Source organism: Trichosurus vulpecula, chromosome 3, assembly GCF_011100635.1.
Source record: "Trichosurus vulpecula isolate mTriVul1 chromosome 3, mTriVul1.pri, whole genome shotgun sequence".
NCBI classification, from domain to species: Eukaryota; Metazoa; Chordata; class Mammalia; order Diprotodontia; family Phalangeridae; genus Trichosurus; species Trichosurus vulpecula.
The window spans coordinates 111,526,079-111,544,326 of record NC_050575.1 but is presented as its reverse complement, the minus strand read 5'-3'; the positions used below and the strand labels follow the sequence as shown (position 1 = coordinate 111,544,326).

The window sequence follows — 18,248 nt, the reverse complement described above, 5'->3', positions numbered from 1 at the left end:
AGCTGGGTTGAAGTGTTAGCTCCATCAGTCAATAGCTTTGGTGTCTCCATAGTATCATCAAAATAGAGCTGACTTAGGCTAGTGTCTATGTCTCTTAGTGTCAGTTTTGTCATCAATAAAAGGAGATGGTTAGACTCTGATTTCTATTCTGAATTTATGGCAATTCATTCTGCTTGTCCTTCTGGCCATTCTTACCACTTGTTAGATCAAATATGACTATAAGAAAATCTCTATATGGCAAAATACTTCCAACAACCTACTTTATCATTTATTTATTTTTAGAAATAACAGCTAGGACAAAATAGCTGCTGGAAGTTCATAGTAACAAGATCTGAGGTATAAAAGCTCAGTATGCTGTATTATTAATAGCAAGCTATTATCTATGTTATTAATAGGCATAGACATAAATAGGTTCCTTTGGGTTTTCCTTACCATGTCATCAGTGATGGAGAAGTTCATGACACCAGCCTCTTGGTAAACCATGCTGCCTGTGTTGAAGAGATAATCTGAGATTCCAAAGTAAACCATGTGGTTGTTCTCCTGAGGAAGGTTCAAGGCAGGAGCATTAAAAGGAATGGGGGAGCGGTGGGTGTTACTGAAGAATTCCCCCTGTGGATGGAGAGAAGCACCATGAGGCAAGGCCAGCCACTGAAAAAAGACTCCCCTTTGTGTCTCTTAGGGATCAGGCTTCTGAAGTCAGACATGTTGCTTTTGTTTGATAAGAGTAAACTCCCACATCTCCAGCCCTCTGTGGCTTAACTGGTAAATGGGAGGACAATATAACTGGAGGGGAGGGGGCTACATTGATATTCCCCAGATGCATAGTTTGGTGAGGTGAAAAGGGGCAAAGCTATCCTACACCATGGTCTGCATGGATTCTGCCGGGCAGGGCTGCTTCACCTTGAACATCACATCCAGGTTCTGCCAGGTTGTCTGGGGTGGTCCTAATAGACTGTAATCCAAGCTGGAAATCTCATCAATCTTTACAGTGACTGCAAACCAAGAAAGAAACAGTGTCAGGGTCCAGTCCAGTTTCCTGGCCAGGCCACATCTAACCCATGGGGAGTTGAGCCCTCAGGGAAGTTCCTCCACCAGCCCTGCGTATGCTTCAGCTTAACTTCTGCTCACACAAGCTTACAATACTCAGCAAATTCTCCATCCTCCCACTCTGTGGGTTATCCTCACCAACTTTATAACTATCCTCTTCCTCCATTTCCCCAAGCCCCTGCCGTGTTTCTCCCAGCCAGCAGGAAGAATATTTGATTCTCCAGACCCAGCTCAGCAGGACATTAACCCTCCTTCTGAAGCCATATGATGAAAAGCTGTCACTGGCCACCCCTGTTGCAGGAAGTTCTGGATCTCTAACCCTGCAGAGTCTCACCAATGTCCTTCCTCATACAATCTTACAGCAATTCCCCCTGACATGATGACCATAAGGGTTGGAGAATCAGCTGCAATATCCAAGCAGAGAGCAAATAAGAAGGTAAAATCAATGATGAAAATTAAATAAAAGAATGCATTTGAAAGTTGATTATAGATGAGATTTAGGAGTATTTGTGACTTTGTATTATATTTGCTACTAACCTGACTTGGATGTGGCTAAATTGAAAAAGAATGGTTTGAAGGTTTGGCATGATTGCATGCATTTTCCACACATAAACCAAATTGGTTCCATACCTTGGAGTGTCTGGAGATAGGGCTGGAGGTAAGAGGCCACTGAACTTCTGACTTGCCCACATATCTGGGAAAATGAAATGAGAAGAGCAAATAAGGTTTCTTCAGGTCCTTGTTCTCCCTAGAGTTTTTTGTTTTGTTCTGTTTTAGTTGTGGGTTTTTTTCCAGAGTGGGGCTTGGGCATAGGATTCATGAAGGGCAGCCTTTTCCCCACCTGTTTCATTTTCTAGCCCAGAGCTGCCTAGAAGAGGGATGTCACAAAGCCATCCTGGGGCTAAGCTCTCTCATCTGGCTTTTTTACTTCAGCATGCTACATTCCAGTAGCATAGAGACCTGACAACTGAATTCCAGACCAGCCAAATTCCCTGATTATGGCCCAGCATTCTAGTCTATCTGCCAGTTTTTTTGGCAAAGACTAGCCCCTGGCTTGGAGTTAGAAGATTTGGAGCTAATCCTAGATTCGATGTTCCGTCAGTTAGTCATGTGATCTATGCAGGTTCTGTGAGCCTCAATTACATTTTCTATAAAATGGGTAAAACAATCAGTGCCCTGCCCTCCTCTTAGAGGTGTTTTTGAGCATTGGTACTTTGATTCTTCTAAAGATTAAAAATCTTCATGAGTTTTAGTGGACAAAAACCTCCCAAAACAAAAACAACATCCCACGTCCAACCCTCTGAATATACGCCTCTGTATACTCAGCTAAGCTGCCCCTCAAATGATAGAAACATTCAGAGTCAATCCCTGAACTTGTAATTAAAGACTTCTCATCTCAGCTGGACCTTCCAGAGTTTGAGTGCCAAAGGCTTGGAGAAGGATGAGTGACTTTCACACCTGGGAGCAGCATGGGAGGGCTATAGATCAGATGAGAAATCATATATCAGATGTGAAAGAGCTTGGATATTCAAATGCCTTATAGGAATCTTAGCTATTCGTAGTGACTGTTGTTATTTCTCTCTAGTCATGATCATTAAAATTTTCTTTGGAATTTTTGCTTCCAAACTGACTTCCCATTCCTTCCCATCTTTTCCAGCAGACTGTCCCCTATTTCATCCTCATTTTCTCACTAATCTTCAATCTTTCCCCGTCTACTGCCTACTTGTCAGTTACCTACAAACAAACCTATGTCCACCTCTCACATGATCTGACCATCCCCACAAGCGATTGTCACATAACTCATCTCTTTTTAGGTCAAACCCCTTGAGAAATCCATAGCACAATAGGTACCTCAGTTTCTTCTCCTCTCATTCACTTCTAAACCTCTGCAATTTTGCTTTTAAGCTCCTCATTCTTTGATAATTATTTTCTCCAAAGTTACTAATGATCTCTTAATTCCAAAATCTAATGACTTTTTCTCAGTACTTACCTTTCTTGACCTCTCTGAAGACTTCCATACTGTCAGTCACCTTCTTCTTCTTCTGGATACCCTCTCCTCAGTTTTGGTGACACACTGATTTCTCCAAGTTCCCCTACTTATGTGACCCTTCTCCCTCAATCTATATTATCCCATTTAGTAACCTCATCAACTTCTAGGGGTTCAACTACCATCTCTATGTAGATGACTTCCAGATCTATGTATCCATCACTACTCTCTCTTCTGAACTCCAGTCTCACAACACCAACTGCCTCTTGGACATCTAAAACTGGATGTTCTATCAACATCTAAAATGTCAAAATGTCCAAAACAGAATGGATTAATTTTTCTCCAAACCCTCCTTTCTTCCAAAATTCCCTTTCACATTTGAAGGTATCATCATCATCCCAGTCACCCAGGCTTACAACCTTGATATCTTCTTCACTCCTTTCTCTCACTCAGTTCCTATAACCAACCACTTGCCAAGTCTCAGAGTATTCCTTCATGATGTCTCTTTTATATGTTCCCTTCTCTCCACTCACACAGCTGCCACTCTGGTGCAGACCCTCATCACTTCTTACTTGGCCATTGGAATAGCCTTCTGGTTGGTTTCCTCGTCTTAAGTCACCACTCAAATCCATCCTCCATTCATCTGCCAAGGTGATTTTTTTTAAAGCACTGGTATGATCATGTCATACCCCAATCCAGTCATGTACTTGATGCCTCCAGGATCAAATACAAAATCTTCTCTTTGGTTTTTAAAGACCTTTACACTCTGACTCTTCCTATATTCCTAGTCTTTTTATTCTTTATTATTTTTCTTTCATATATTATATGAACTAGTGACACTGACTATTTCTCACAAAGGGCACTCCATCTCTCAGCTCTATTCATTGGCTATTCAACATACCCAGATCCTCTCCTTCTTTACCTTTGTCTCCTGGTTTCCTCAGATTTTATCGAGACTCAGGTAAAAATCATCCTTCTGCAGGAGGCTTTCCTGTCTCCTCTTCCTCCTCAAGTGGTAGTATCTTCCCTTTGAGATTTCCTTCCCTTACACTGTATATATCTTGTCTACCATTATTTGCATGTTCTCTTACCCATTAGAATGGGAGCTTCTTGAGAAAAGGGACTGAGGCTTTTGTCTTTGTTTGTATCTCTTAGTACAGTGTTTGATACATAGTAAATCTTTAATAAATGCTTATTGAGTGGCTGGCTGATTCTAAATTGATAATAATCCCGACACAATCTGAGTTGAAATTTACCTTAGTTATATCTAAGGAGGAGGTGTTTGCTAATTGAGTTAATAGTATAAACAAATCTCTAAAGAACTACAGCTATTAACAAGCATATAAAAGAATGCTAGGTAATTATCCCAAGAGAACTGACAAAAAGAAAGTCCCCTTATACACCAAAGTATTTGTCCAGGCACTTTTTGTGGTAACAAAGAACTGGAAATAAAATAAATGCCCACCAATTAGGGAACTGCTAAACAAATTGTTGCAAATAAATGTAATACAACATTATTTTGCTGTAAGAAATGACAAATATGACAAATACAGAGAAGTGTGGATTCAAATGAAGTGACACAGAGCAAAATAATCAGAGCCAAGGAAACTATGTACAATGACTACAACAATGTAAATAGAAAGAATAACAACCATGAAACAACTGAAAATGGATGTTGTGAAATTACAAACAGGAAATATGAGACACCTCCCTGCATTCCTTTACAAAAGTAGAAGGTCCACAGGTATGGGATATTGCATATGGTGTCAAGTTCTTTTCAATGTATTGATTGGTTTTATAGAATTTTTGTTCTCTTCTTCCTCTTTTGAAAAACAATCTTTGTTTTAGAGGATGGCTTTGGGAGAAGGGATACATGGGAAAAATTGTGATAAAGATAACCATAGAAATATGTTTAATAGGCTTGGAATCCACTACTTCTAGGGTCACCTTCTCTGTTCTCTTCATTATGGCTGTGACCATGGCATTGGTGGACCGCATATTACCAACCGTAGCCCCAGCCCCAGCTCCTGCCATTCTACTCTTTATAATGCGAGTTACTGAGCCGCCATGAAGCAAGGTTATTACCCCAGTCCAGAGACTATCTTCCAGATGGTCATTGACATCGGTATTACATTTTGGGGGGTAGTCATATTGTTGGACCCTATAGGAAAGGTCTGCTTCAGGGATTCAATGAAGCAAAGATGATGATGAAATTGACAGCTTCTACACTTCAACCACTTCCTCTCAAACTGGAGGATAGAAGCATGAGACCCACAGAGAGAATAACTCAGCTCAGGCCTGTAGATGCCTACAGGGAAAATGGGCAAAGCATGGTTTCCTATTTCTTGTTACCCCTGCCTGCAACCCCACCCCCATCCTATGCCCAGGGATGAATAAATCTCTCAAAGAAGAGGAAAAAATTCACAAATAGTATAAACAAAATTCTCTTGGAGAATCTTTAACTTGATTTAGAGAACAAATTATTTTCAAGGACTTTAGGAAAATCACTTAGGTAAACACACTTGATTGACCAATTAAAAATAACACTAATTCATTCATTCATTCATTCATTCATTCATTCATTTACCTTTTCTTCCAAGACGCTACTCAAACTGGACCCAATTCTACCCTGAAACAGGTTCAGCAGCCAGCTGGAAAGATAAACTTATAGGAGGTTAAGCGAAATAAAAGCTATGGCTCAACCTAGGAGGACCCTTCATTGTTCAGCTTTTTTGGGAATAAGATAAGCTCCATTGTAAATACTATATTCATGGGATTAAGAATTTCTGGTTTTGGTTGACTTTCTCAGTAAACTCACCCAGAGTTGAGATCAAGGTATAAGAAAATGAGGTAGCAGCAGAGTTACCTGTTAGCCAGTCAATAATAATTTATTAAGTGCTTACTGTGTGCACTGTGGATAAAACACACAAACAAAAACACTAGAATTTGATGTCCCCATAAAAGACAAAACCTTAGGATGAGTGGAACATAGGGTCCACCTAATAGGGGGGCAATTCTAGGCACTACAGAGAGGTACCTACCTAAGGTCTCCAGAAATACTGATTCCCACATGGCCAATATAGCTTCTACAGTGATTAACGGTGACCATGGGTTTTCCTGAAGGATCGCTGCCCAACCTCAGAGATACAGAAATAGAGATATGACTAACATTCAGATCAAAGGTTCCAAAAAGAGTGCTGGCAAAGAAAAAGAGAAGCATTATGGTATTGGAGGGCTACTCAAGGCCCAAATTGTCCATAACCAAGTTCCCCACTAGCTGATCATGAGCCCAGCCCTCCTAAATGACTTAGAATTTCTATCAAGATTATTGTTTTTTAAACAACAAAGGATAGGAATGTCGAATCCTACAACTGAAAATCACATACTTGGAACTCCTCCCTACAGATCTCTCAAATTAATACAGCAACAGGAATTAATCCATCAGATTAGTCATCATCCCTCAGCATGGGCTAGGTAGAGGGAGATCTTGGCAACTGAAGTCCTCCTATATTGAATATTGGCCTTATATGTAGCAGAGTAAGTGGCCACCCACTTATGTGAGTGAAGCCTCAATAACTCTCTCTCGCCCCATCCCCACATACACCCCAGCTTTGATTCCAACCTTTCATTCCTTTGGGTTATTTTTATTCATGTCTACTGCATTTTGACAGGACTATTCCTAATACTTTCTGCTCTTTCCAAGTCACCTTTCCTTTCTCAATTTCAGCTAATAACCCATCTCTTGTTGAACTCAAAAGACCAAGGCAATCCAACAGGAGATCCCTCATAGGGACATTGAATATTAACACCATAGAGCATTTTAGAGATTGTATAGTCTAACCCTGAACCAGAAGGAAGCAAGCCAGACTGAGTTTAAGTTTAGTTCAGTGGTTAGTTCACAATGTGACTGAGCGAATCATTTGCCCTGTCTCTGGCCCTTGGTTTTTTAGCTCTAAAAGTCAGGAATTGTACTGTATGGTACCTATGGTCACTTTGGTTCTGAAGTTTTGTTTTCTAAAGTCCATTCCAGCTCATAAATTCATGTTCCATGTTTAAAGGGTTTTCCCCCAGGTCTATAATTCTGTATTCTATGCTTCAAATTCTCTCTCAATTAATTGCATGTTCTCTGTCGAAAGGTCTCTCTTAGCCCCAAACAATTTGTAGATTGTTTCCATCCAGCTCTATTCTTCTTTGTCCTTTCAGGTTCAAATATTCTATGTCCTGTCTTCTAATGTCCCTTCCACACTGACTACAACATGATAAGATTCTTTGGTTTAGTGTCAGAGGGAGAATTAGCTTCTGTCATAAGAACAAGCGAGGCCTATGGATATGACACATGACTCTGAGAGTTCTGACTAAAGTCCAACTTACATGAACAACTTTTCTAGTTTCCAGTGCCCTCTAATCAAGATGGCAGAATTAGAGATGGAGGCCTTGACACCTTCCCCAGGAAACAGGCCCAAGTAGGAGTTCCCAAGGTGAATTTCCTTGTTTATGAGGCTAGTAAAGAAAGACGCAGTTAAAGGCCAAGCCGGAACAGGGATATTGGACACAAAATTAATCACAGGAGCTGTGAACATCCTATTCCTGGATCATCCTCCCTAGATTAACCACATCTTACAACTAAATCATAGGTAAATAAATAAATCAAAATGGCCTATTCTTAAAGTTGTAGCTGTAGTGTCACCTCCTCCAGGAAGCCTTCTGTGACTTCCCTATCTCTCCTCAGTCCCTCTCAGACCAGGTACTGACACTGAGCACAGATCCTTGCTCACCTTTGTTGCTTATTATTTGCTTATAGTTGGATCTTTGTTGGCCAATAACTTTAGAGCATCTCTTTGCAATGGGCCTCTTGTGCAATGCCCATCCCACATAGAGTCAGAGAACTAGACCTGATCATTACACAAAACTGCTTTAGACAGACAAATCAGCAAAGAGAAATAAATTCAGAAAAACTTCATGGGTTCACTTTGTTCACCTTCTGAGGTATGCTAGAAAAATAGGATTCAAATGATTGAGGACATTGTTTGGGGAAAGCTGCATCACTGAAGACAAATGGGTTTGGCCATCTTGGCAAGAGATGAAATTTAAAGGAAGTCAGATGGATGTCTGTAACACCTCCCTAACGTGCCCAGAGGCAGTGCTGTAGAGCAGAGAGAGTGGTGCATTCAGAGTCAGGACACCTGGGTTCAAATTCTGGCTCTGACAACCTACTGCTTGTGTCATGATGGACCAGACCCTTAATCTCCAGGCTTAAGTTTCCATATCTGTAAATGGGTATAACAAGGCCAAGACTATTTGAATGCCTTTCTAATTTGTCCCCCTGCTTAGTGTTGCTGTTCAGTCATTTTGAGTTGTGTCCAACGCTCTGTGACCCCGTTTGGGGTTTTCTTGGCAAAGATACTGGAGTTATTTGCCACTTTCCTTCTCCAGCTCATTTTACAGATGAGGAAACTGAGGCAAACAAGGTTAAATGACTTGCCCAGGGTCACACAGCTAGTGTCTGAGGTCAGATTTGAACTCAGGACGATGAGACTTCTTGACTCCAACCCTGGCACTTTATCCACTGTGCCATGCTCTGCTTGGCTTTTTCCACATCTCAAATCAAAGTCCATCTTCTGCGGAAGCTTTTTCCCCATCTAGGGTCCTCTCCTCAGAGAGTACCTCCCATCAACTCTGTCTGTAGCTTTTATGTACCTGGCTTCACCTGATAGAGAGAGAATACTGAACTGAAGGAACTATGGAGCTGGGAAACCAGGGAGGAGGGACCATTTCATAGGCTGATGTCCTCCTCTCATAATCCCACTTTCACACTTTGGGAATTGATCTCTCAGGAAGAATACTTACCTGTAAAGTTCATTCTACAGCCAACAAACTACATTCTTGACAATTTTCTGGTGGTCACAGCGAAGCTATGAATATAACTTCCATTTTTTCCCTTCTGACCCCATTCTTTTTCTATGAACAGATATCCCAACTGTTTCTTCTAGACTGTCTCTGAGCTTAACACGGTGTCTTGCTAGGATATGAAGCAAGAGCTTAATACATGTTTGTTTGAATGTGTTGTCATTACCTGTAAAAATTGTACTTCACCTTTCCAAAAACTCCAACCTTAAAGTCACCAGAGAAATCCTTCAGCTTGATATTTGACAGCTCTCTCTGCAAAATGATCATTCCATGGTGTCTGGCTGGAGCAATAGAGAAAGGAAAGGGAATCTGACCTACCCTGTGAGATCATTCATTCACTCAACAAATTATTATCGAACATGCAATAGAACAACAGAATGTCGGAACTAGAAGAGATTATCTAATATGAATTTTAAAAGCTATCCAGTATGACATGGAGTCTTAGAACTGGAAAAGACATGACAATATAGAACACATAACGTGTCACCTGGAAAGGACCTTGGAAAATAGAACAGTAGAAGCTGAAATTGGAAACGATTATCTAATCTCTCTACTTTTCATGCCAATTTAGTGGCAGAGATGAGAAACAGACTTTAGGTCTCTTTACACAAGTACAGTATGTTAAATTGATTGAATAAACCTTCAAGTATTATAGAAATGTTTGTGGTTGTAATTACTGTCCTCTGGAGGATGGAGATGGAAAATAGAGATATGAGATGTCAAGCTTCTCTGGGAAAAGAAGAGAAACAGAAGAAGACAGAATGATAAGAAGAAAATTGTATTAGTGACTTGAAAGGGTTTGGATCATTGATGTAGGTCAGAGGTCAAGTTGGAGGAAGAAAAATTTGAGAACTTGAGGAAAATTTGAAGGATCCCAAACTAAAGATACAGATTCTAGTTCAGATTCTACTTCTGAATTGAAAGAGGCAGGGTCAAGGTTAATATCGAAGGAGTAGGGGAGATGGAGGAGGATTAGAGAGTTCAACAGGAAGAGGAACTCAAGAAAAGTAGAAGGTAATTGGTATGACAAAGCAAGGTCAGGAAGAAGAGGTGAGTGAAAAAATTCAAGTGTTAAACAAATGGATACAGTAGATTGGAGTAAAGGGCAACTTGGTGAAACAGTGAGAAGTTGACCCAAGGCTGAAGGGTGGATATGACTGACTGTGCAGTTGTGAAGACAGTCTTTAAATAGGTTGGTCAAGTTATTAAGAGATGATAATTTGCTGTCAAAGTTTTAATTAGGTGCTTAATGCCAAGGTGTAAACACCCACAAGTAGTTCAAAGAAACACATCTGAAAATCTTAACCATCATGGGGAATAATAGAAATGGTACAGGGACTCTCACTAAGGGTGCCATGTTCGTATTTCTGCCACAGCTGAGTGACTATTATCTATGTTCCAGGTATAAGCTGAGCTCCCTCTTGGAAGGAGTGATGGAACTCAAAGCACACATTTCAACATTTCAGATTTTTAGGAAGAATGAAATGGTCTTAAAGGAAATAGGAATGAGGCTTCAATGGAGACATAAAGAGATCTATGGTAGAGGAGGGGAGAGGGCCCTTGTTAGGACAATAGAAAATGTACAAGCCTAACACAGAAAAGAAAGGGAAGGAAAGGGACATCTGAAACAGATTTGAAACTCCTCTTGAAGGGGAGAGAAATAGATGCTCTGAGGAGGAAATAGCTGTTTCTTCTCCTGAGAATGATGTGGAAGAGGCACAGAAACTATCATGTGACTAACCATCCAGTAAGAAGTGGAGGAAGAAGAGAAGAGCAATAGGTGTTGGCAATTCTTTGTTTAGGGGTACTGAAGTAGCTGCCTGTCAACTAGATGACAAATGATAGGTCTCTTGTCTTCCTATGGCATATATTCAAGACATAACAGGAAACCTTCCAAGAATTATCAAAGCCAATAGTAACTACCCGTTTCTGATGATCCACATGGACATAAATAAACCTTTGAGAATGAACCTAAAAATATTGCTAACAATATTGACCAAGAAGCTGACAATTTGGGGAGCACAGCTTGTGTTTTCCGCACTGTTACTCCTTAAAGAAAAAGGTTACAGGGGGAATTAATTTGGGAAGTAAACAGGTTAGGCTAAGAAGGTGGTGGCTGAGAATGACTTTTGGTTTTCTGGACCAAGTTTGCAAGGTAACAAATGCTTACTTTTTCAGGGGGAAAGGGCTGTGGGACCTCAGACTGAGGGGCTGGTTGGGAGCTGCTCCGAGGGGCTGGGCTGGGAAAGCATGGGACATGGGGTCTGCTCACCAGGGCCATGGAAAAGGACTGGCTGCCTCCAATGGGGTCCAGCATAGACTTGATCAAAGTGCCAGCAATTCAACAGAAAAAGACTGTTACATTTCTAAACCAATTTGTGGTACATAATGTACAATTCCTCAACCGATTTTCTACAGTTTGTGAAGGGAAGCTGTCAGCACTTTCTCTTCAGATCCAACAAATTGAAACAACTCTCAATATTTTGGATGCGAAGCTATCATCTATTCCAAGTCTAGAGGATGTTAAATTTGAACTATCTACTGCAAACATTAATGGTGTTACAAATGGTCCTGAAGCCCCCTCAGTTCAACATTCATCTCTAGGTCCTCAATCTGAGCAGAAGAGTATACAAAACACTGGACCACAGAAATGTGAAGCGGCTGCAGAACATATCTTAACTGCAGCCAAGGATCCAAGATATGCCAGGTATCTCGAAATGGTTCAAGTGGGTGTTCCTGTGAAGGCAATAAGAAACAAAATGATATCTGAAGCACTGGACCCAGATTTTCTTGAGAAGCCAGATGCCCCAGTGCCTGATGGGGAAGGTGAAGAAAACGCCAAAGAGAGTTCAGATATCTGAATCTTCTTTTAGTGACTGAACTTCATGTTGACTGTATAGAATTTGTATATCTATATGATATATACATGCATAGAAGGAGGGATGCTTTGACAGCTTATATGCTTTAGACCTAAGGTGAACTCCATTTCTATTATATTGGAAGGTGACAACTTTCAGAGATCACCTCTTATAAAATATATACTAGCCTAAGATTTTTCAGCTCTTCACAATGGCTTCTAATCACAAGTCGAAAAACATATTATTTAGGAATCATCTTAATTTGTGCAAATTTTCTATAATGACTAACTTGAATTTTCTCTGACCCACAAAAGAATTAATAACCAGCCACACAATCAGTTAAAAAACATTTCTGTGTTTTAACAATGCAAAAGATTTTTATTATTGTGGTAGATGAGTAACATCGCAGTGTGCATCTTATTACCACATTGAAGAATCTATAACCCCAGTGTACCTGAATAAGTAAAAATTGAATAGCCTAATTAAAATAAAGCATAATGGTCTTACAAGCACTAAGCTGTGACACTTGAGTGACGCAAAATAAGCTGACAGACAAAAAACACTTACTTTGAGTTTAATATCAGGTAATTTACTTCCTAATTAGATCTACCTAAACAGTGAACTTGGTTAATTTGTGGAGGCTATTTGTACTAATCATTTCAGCAGGAAAATGTTCATGTTGAGTTCACTTCCATAGCATTTACTAAAAATTTTCTGTCTAAACAACAATACAATTCAAAATCGTCAAATTACCTATGGAGACTTCAAGGTGTGGTTGTGAAGGTGGCTCTCTTCCTGTTTACTAGAGAACAAGACCTTTCAGCACAAGGTCAGAGATAACATCGACACTAGCTGTCAATGCAGTGTCCTCTTGAAAGAGTTAGCTCAGCATCTGTTACCCCTTATGACTCACTGCTCAAAAAGAGTAGTAAATTTGCACATATTGTAGGAGCCTCTCACCTTTAGAAACAATTCACTATAAACAATGGTGCACAAGAGGGAATAGCTTAAGAAGTCTCTAAAACATTTGTCACATGGAGAAATTTAGAAACAGTGGATGGTGCTATTATTCTCATTGAATTGACCTAAATTTACTGTTTTACTCTAGAAGTATAGAATTGTTCCATTTCTCCTTCAATCTGAAGCTAGATTTGATGGTAAGCCATACTTAAGACTTCTGGAATTTTTCTATTTAAAAATTTATTGTTAAAAAAATCTACCAATAATGAGCCAAGGATTAACAATAAACAAGTCTATACCTTTATAGTCCATTTTAATTGTGATATAAATTTTAAATGTTTCCCTTGATGCACAACTCACTGAGTTTCCTTATATCTTTAAGCAAAATACGGCTTCTCTTAAAGGAAGAATGGTGTCCACATACTCTTATGAAGCATCACTCAGGCAACACTGTTTAGTAGAACCGCTTTGTTTCTGAACAGGTTGCTTAAAATAACAGGCTCCATGTCCAGAGTTCACAAAGTATGGAAATTCCCACATTTTAATCTTGTAACATAGCAGTGTTACAATATTGCCAGTGTGGCAGTCATTAAATAAATTATGTTGTCTTCTTTTTCTTAAAATGTTAATAAGCTAAGGGATGAAAATGAGCATCACCATGGTGGCTGCCTGGGTCTATCTAGATTGGATGGGCCATCTTTTTTGTTTTTTTTTCCATTGAAGTCTTTCTGGGGCTCCACAGACATCAGAGGCTCCTAGATGTTGATGAAATTAAATTGATCTTGCATTGCCTTTCTCTGCCCTCCCACAAGTCATGGCATTTCTCTAGATTTTGTTAAACACCTAAGTGAATGGCTAAGAAGGCTAAAATGTAGGCTGAGAAACCTTATGTTTTACAGTCTATTTTAAAATAGGGTCAGAATCCTAGCTCTTTGTGATCTTGGGCAAGTCAGCTAACCTCTTTGAGCCTCAGTTTCTTCTTTTGTAAAAGGAAAGACTTGAACCAGATGATTACTGAGTTCCCTTCAGCTCTAAATCATAGGATTTAGCTATAATACATATTTTTGTCAATATTGTTAGTATATTTTCAGCAATAAACAATCTCACAAATACGAATAAAAATATTTTCAGTACTTGAACATCATCTTGTCCAATTTCCTTGTCTTACAGGTAAAACAATGAATGACAAGAAAGGTTAATGTGACTTGTTTAAGAAATTTAAAATAATTTCATTTATGTCAATGAGAAATGTTTACTTTGGCCATTACATTCCCATGTATTAAAATACTAGTCCTTTGTAAGAACTTACCAAATAGATTTTAATTATCTTATTAAACTTGCCTTTTGTAAACTAAAAAATATGCTTACTTTGTTCCAGGCACTTTGCTAAGTATTGGGGATGCAAAGAAAGGAAAAAAATTCAGTTCATTCCTTCATGGATCATATATTCTAATACGAGAAACAATATGTAAAAAAACTGGGCAGATACAAGATATGTACAAAATAGATGGAAAGTGTTCACTGGGTTGCATTAACAGGTAGAAGGACTGAGAAAGATGTCAAGGAGGAGGTGGGCTTGAGGCAAATCTTATAGGAAATGAAAGAGGCTAAGAAGTGGAGGTGAGAGGTCAAACATTCTGGGCATGGGAAACAGCCAACGAAAAGGCAAAGAGATAAGAGCTGAAGTGTCATTTCTGAGGAATGGCAAAGTAGGTCATTGTGGCTATAACACAGAATACATGGAAAAGAGTAGATTATAACACAACTGGAAAAATTGGAAGACACCAGATTATGAAGTATTTTAAGTGCCAAACAAAAGATGCTCTATTTCATTTTAGATGTAATTGGGAGCCACTGGAGCTCATTGAGCTCAATGACCTCATTGAGAGAAGTGACTTCTTCACATCAGTGCTTTTTAAATAATTGCCTTAGCAGATAAGTGGAAGATGGATTGGAATGGAGAAAGGCTTGAGGCAGAGAGACCAGATTGAAGGCTACTGCAATAGTCCAGGGCAGAAATAATAAGAATTTGAACTAAGGTTGGTGGCTGTGAGAGTATAGAGAAAGAATTTCATACAAGAGATGTTATAAGGGGTGAAGCCAAGATGGAAGCTGGAAAACAGGGACTCATTTAAGCTCTCCCCCAAATCCCTCCAAACACTTGTCAAAAATGGCTCTGAACAAATTCTACAGCTACAGAACCCATGAAATAATAGAGAGAAATAAGTCTCCAGCCCGAGACAGCCTGTATAGTCACTGGGAAGGGTCTATCGCACCGTGCTGGGAGCAGAGCACAGCCCAGAGCACCAGGACCAACCAGACCAGGAGTCAGGCAGAGCAGGTCTTAGGGCCCTGAATCACTGAGCTGTGGCAGTTACCAGACTTCTCAACCCACAAATGCCAAATGCAACAGAGCAGGTTAGTGGGAAAACTGCTAGATCTAGGTGAGAGAAGTGTGTGGTCCGGCCCCAGTCCCGGGGATGGTGGAGGTGGCACAGGGGCAGCAGCAGGAAGCTCCTGAGGCTGCTTCCAGAGCTCCAGTGTCAGCTGCTTCCCGAGTCCCTGGCCCACACAGTGAGAGGAATCAAGTGGTGGATCAGAGAGGGAGTTCAGGAGTTGCTTTGCTGGTACAGAGGCAGGGTTCTCTTGATTTTCCCTGCTTGGATCTGGGTCAAGGCCCTGGTTGGCAGTTCTTGGGGGAGGAGGAGCACTGATGTGGTAGAGCTTGCGGTGACTGTGGAGTAGAAGTAGCTCTGAAAATAGCAGTGCAAGGCCCCTAAACCTTGGGACAAAGTACTCTCTACTCTAAAAGCAGTCATACCCTGACAAAAAGCTCAGGAGTCAAGTAGTTGGCTGGGAACATGAGCAGGCAGCAAAAAAGGACTCAGGCCCAGACTACAGAATCTTCTTTTGGTGACAAAGAAGATCAAAACATATAGCCAGAAGAAGTCAACAAAGTCAAAGAGCTTACATCAAAAGCCTCCAAGAAAAAAAAAAGAAAAATATGAATTGGTCTTAGGCCATGGAAGAGCTCAAAAAGGATTTGGAAAAGCAAGTTAGAGAAGTAGAGGAAAAATTGGGAAGAGAAATGAAAATGATGCAAGAATATCATGAAAAACAAGTCAACAACTTGCTAAAGGAGACTCAAAAAATACCGAAGAAAATAACACCTTAAAAATAGAGTAACCCAAATGGCAAAAAAGCTCCAAAAAGCCAATGAGGAGAAGGATGCCTTGTAAGGCAGAATTAGCCAAATGGAAAAGGAGGTCCAAAAGACCACTGAAGAAAATACCACCTTAAAAATTAGATTGGAATCTAGTGACTTTATGAGAAATCAAGATATTATAAAACAGAACCAAAAAGAATGAAAAATGGAAGGCAATGTGAAATATCTCATTGGAGAAACCACTGACCTGGAGAATAGATCCAGGAGAAATACTTTTAAAATTATTGGACTACCTGAAAGCCATAATCAAAAAAAGAGCCTAGATATCATCTTTCAAGAAATTATCAAGGAAAACTGCCCTGAAATTCTAGAGCCAGAGGGTAAAGTAGAAATTGAAAGAATCCACCGATTGCCTCTTGAGAAAGATCCCAAAAAGAAAACTCCCAGGAATATTATCGCCAGATTCCAGAATTCCCAGATCAAGGAGAAAATACTGCAAGCAGTCAGAAAGAAACAATTTGAGTATTGTGGAAACAGAATCAGGATAACACAGCTTCTACATTAAGGGATCAAAGAACTTGGAATATGATATTCTGGAGGTCAAACGAGCCAGGATTAAAACCAAGAATCACCTAACCAGCAAAACTGAGTATAATACTCCAAGGCAAAATATAGATTTTCAATAAAATAGAGGACTTTCAAGCTTTTTCAATGAAAAGACCAGAGCTGAATAGAAAATTTGACTTTCAAATTCAAGACTCAAGGGAAGCATGAAAAGGTAAACAGGAAAGAGAAATCATAAGGGACTTACTAAAGTTGAACCATTTTGTTTACATTCCTACATGGAAAGATGATATTTGTAATTCATGAGACCTTTCTCAGTATTAGGGTAATTGAAAGGAATATACATATATATGGACAGAGCTCACAAGGTGAGTTGAATTTGAAAGGATGATATCTAAAAAAAAATAAAATTAAAGGGTGAGAGAGGAATATATTGGGAGAAGGAGAAAGGGAGAGATAGAATGGGGGATATTATCTCACATAAAAGTGGCAAGAAAAAGCAGTTCTGTTGGAAGGGAAGAGGGGTCAGGTGAAAGGGAATGAGTGAATCTTGCTCTCATTGGATTTGACTTAAGGAGGGAATAACACACACTCAATTGGGTGTCTTGCCCTACAAGAAAGTAGGGGGAAGGGGATAAGAGGGGGGGGGATGATAGAAGGGAGGGCAGATTGGGGCAGGAGGTAGTCAAAAGCAAACTTTTAAAAAATAATATTATAGCAGCTTTTTTTGAGGGGGGAAGGCAGGGCAATTGGGGTTAAGTGACTTGCCCAAGGTCACACAGCTAGTAAGTGTGTCAAGTGTCTGAGGTCGAATTTGAACCCAGGTCCTCCTGACTCCAGGGGCAGTGCTCTATTCACTGTGCCACCTAGCTGCCCCAAAAGCAAATACATTTGAAAAGGGACAGGGTCAAGGGAGAACATTGAACAAAGGGGGACAGGATAGGATGGAGGGAAATATAGTTAGTCTTTTACAACATGGCTATTATGGAAGTGTTTTGCATAATGATATATGTGTGGCCTATGTTGAATTGCTTGCCTTCTCAAGGAGGGTGGGTGGGGAGGGAAGAAGGGAGAGAATTTGGAACTCAAAGTTTTAAAAAAAGATGTTCAAAAACAAAAAAAAAAGTTTTTGCATGCAACTAGAAAATAAGATACACAGGCAATGGGGTATAGAAATCTATCTTGCCCTACAAGAAAGTAAGGGAAAAGGGGATGGGAGGGATTGGGGTGTCAGAAAGGAGGGCAGACTAGGGAAAAGAGCTATCAGAATATATGCCATCTTGGAGTGAGTGGGAGGGTAGAAATGGGAGAAAATTTGTAACTCAAAATCTTGTGGAAATCAATGTTGAAAACTAAAAATATTAAATAATAAAAATATGAAAAAAGAGATGTTATAAATGTAAGAGTAGCGTGAAATGGAAACTGGGTATATGGGGTGAGTAAAAGTAAGGATTTGAGGGTTACACCAAAATCTTGAGGCATAGCATGTCCTTGAAGGGAACAGGGAAGTTGTGAAGAGCAGATTTTTGGCAGAAAGATAACAAATTTTGTTTTGGATATATTGAGTTTGAGAAGCTTATGGGAAATGCAATTCCAAGTGTTCATAAGACAATTGGTGATGTGTGACCATAGCTTAGAAGAGAGATTAGTGCTGGATATATTTATCTGAGAATCATTCGCAGAGAAATAATTAAGTTAGTAGATAAGAAGAATGTTGTGGATATAATTTACCTGGATTTGAACAAAGCTTTTGGTAAAG

General features: G+C 39.8%; 2 protein-coding genes across 2 annotated transcripts in view; one reads left to right on the top strand and one right to left on the bottom strand.

Annotated features, from left to right (window-relative positions):
* LOC118842162 (lipopolysaccharide-binding protein-like) overlaps positions 1-11,200 on the bottom strand; it is a 38,674-nt gene extending 27,474 nt beyond the window's left edge. The window contains exons 1-6 of the mRNA XM_036749782.1: positions 11,112-11,200; positions 6,076-6,231; positions 5,622-5,685; positions 1,678-1,741; positions 901-992; positions 433-609 (exon numbers count right to left, since the gene is read on the bottom strand). Of these exons, the coding sequence (XP_036605677.1) occupies positions 433-609; positions 901-992; positions 1,678-1,741; positions 5,622-5,685; positions 6,076-6,231; positions 11,112-11,200 (642 nt within the window). The remainder of the gene's footprint in view (positions 1-432; positions 610-900; positions 993-1,677; positions 1,742-5,621; positions 5,686-6,075; positions 6,232-11,111) is intronic.
* Positions 11,201-11,220: 20 nt separating this feature from the next.
* LOC118844836 (WASH complex subunit 3-like) lies at positions 11,221-11,802 on the top strand. Its single transcript, XM_036752829.1, has one exon. The coding sequence runs from the start codon at positions 11,221-11,223 to the stop codon at positions 11,800-11,802; it is 582 nt and encodes a 193-aa protein (XP_036608724.1).
* Positions 11,803-18,248: the final 6,446 nt, after the last annotated feature.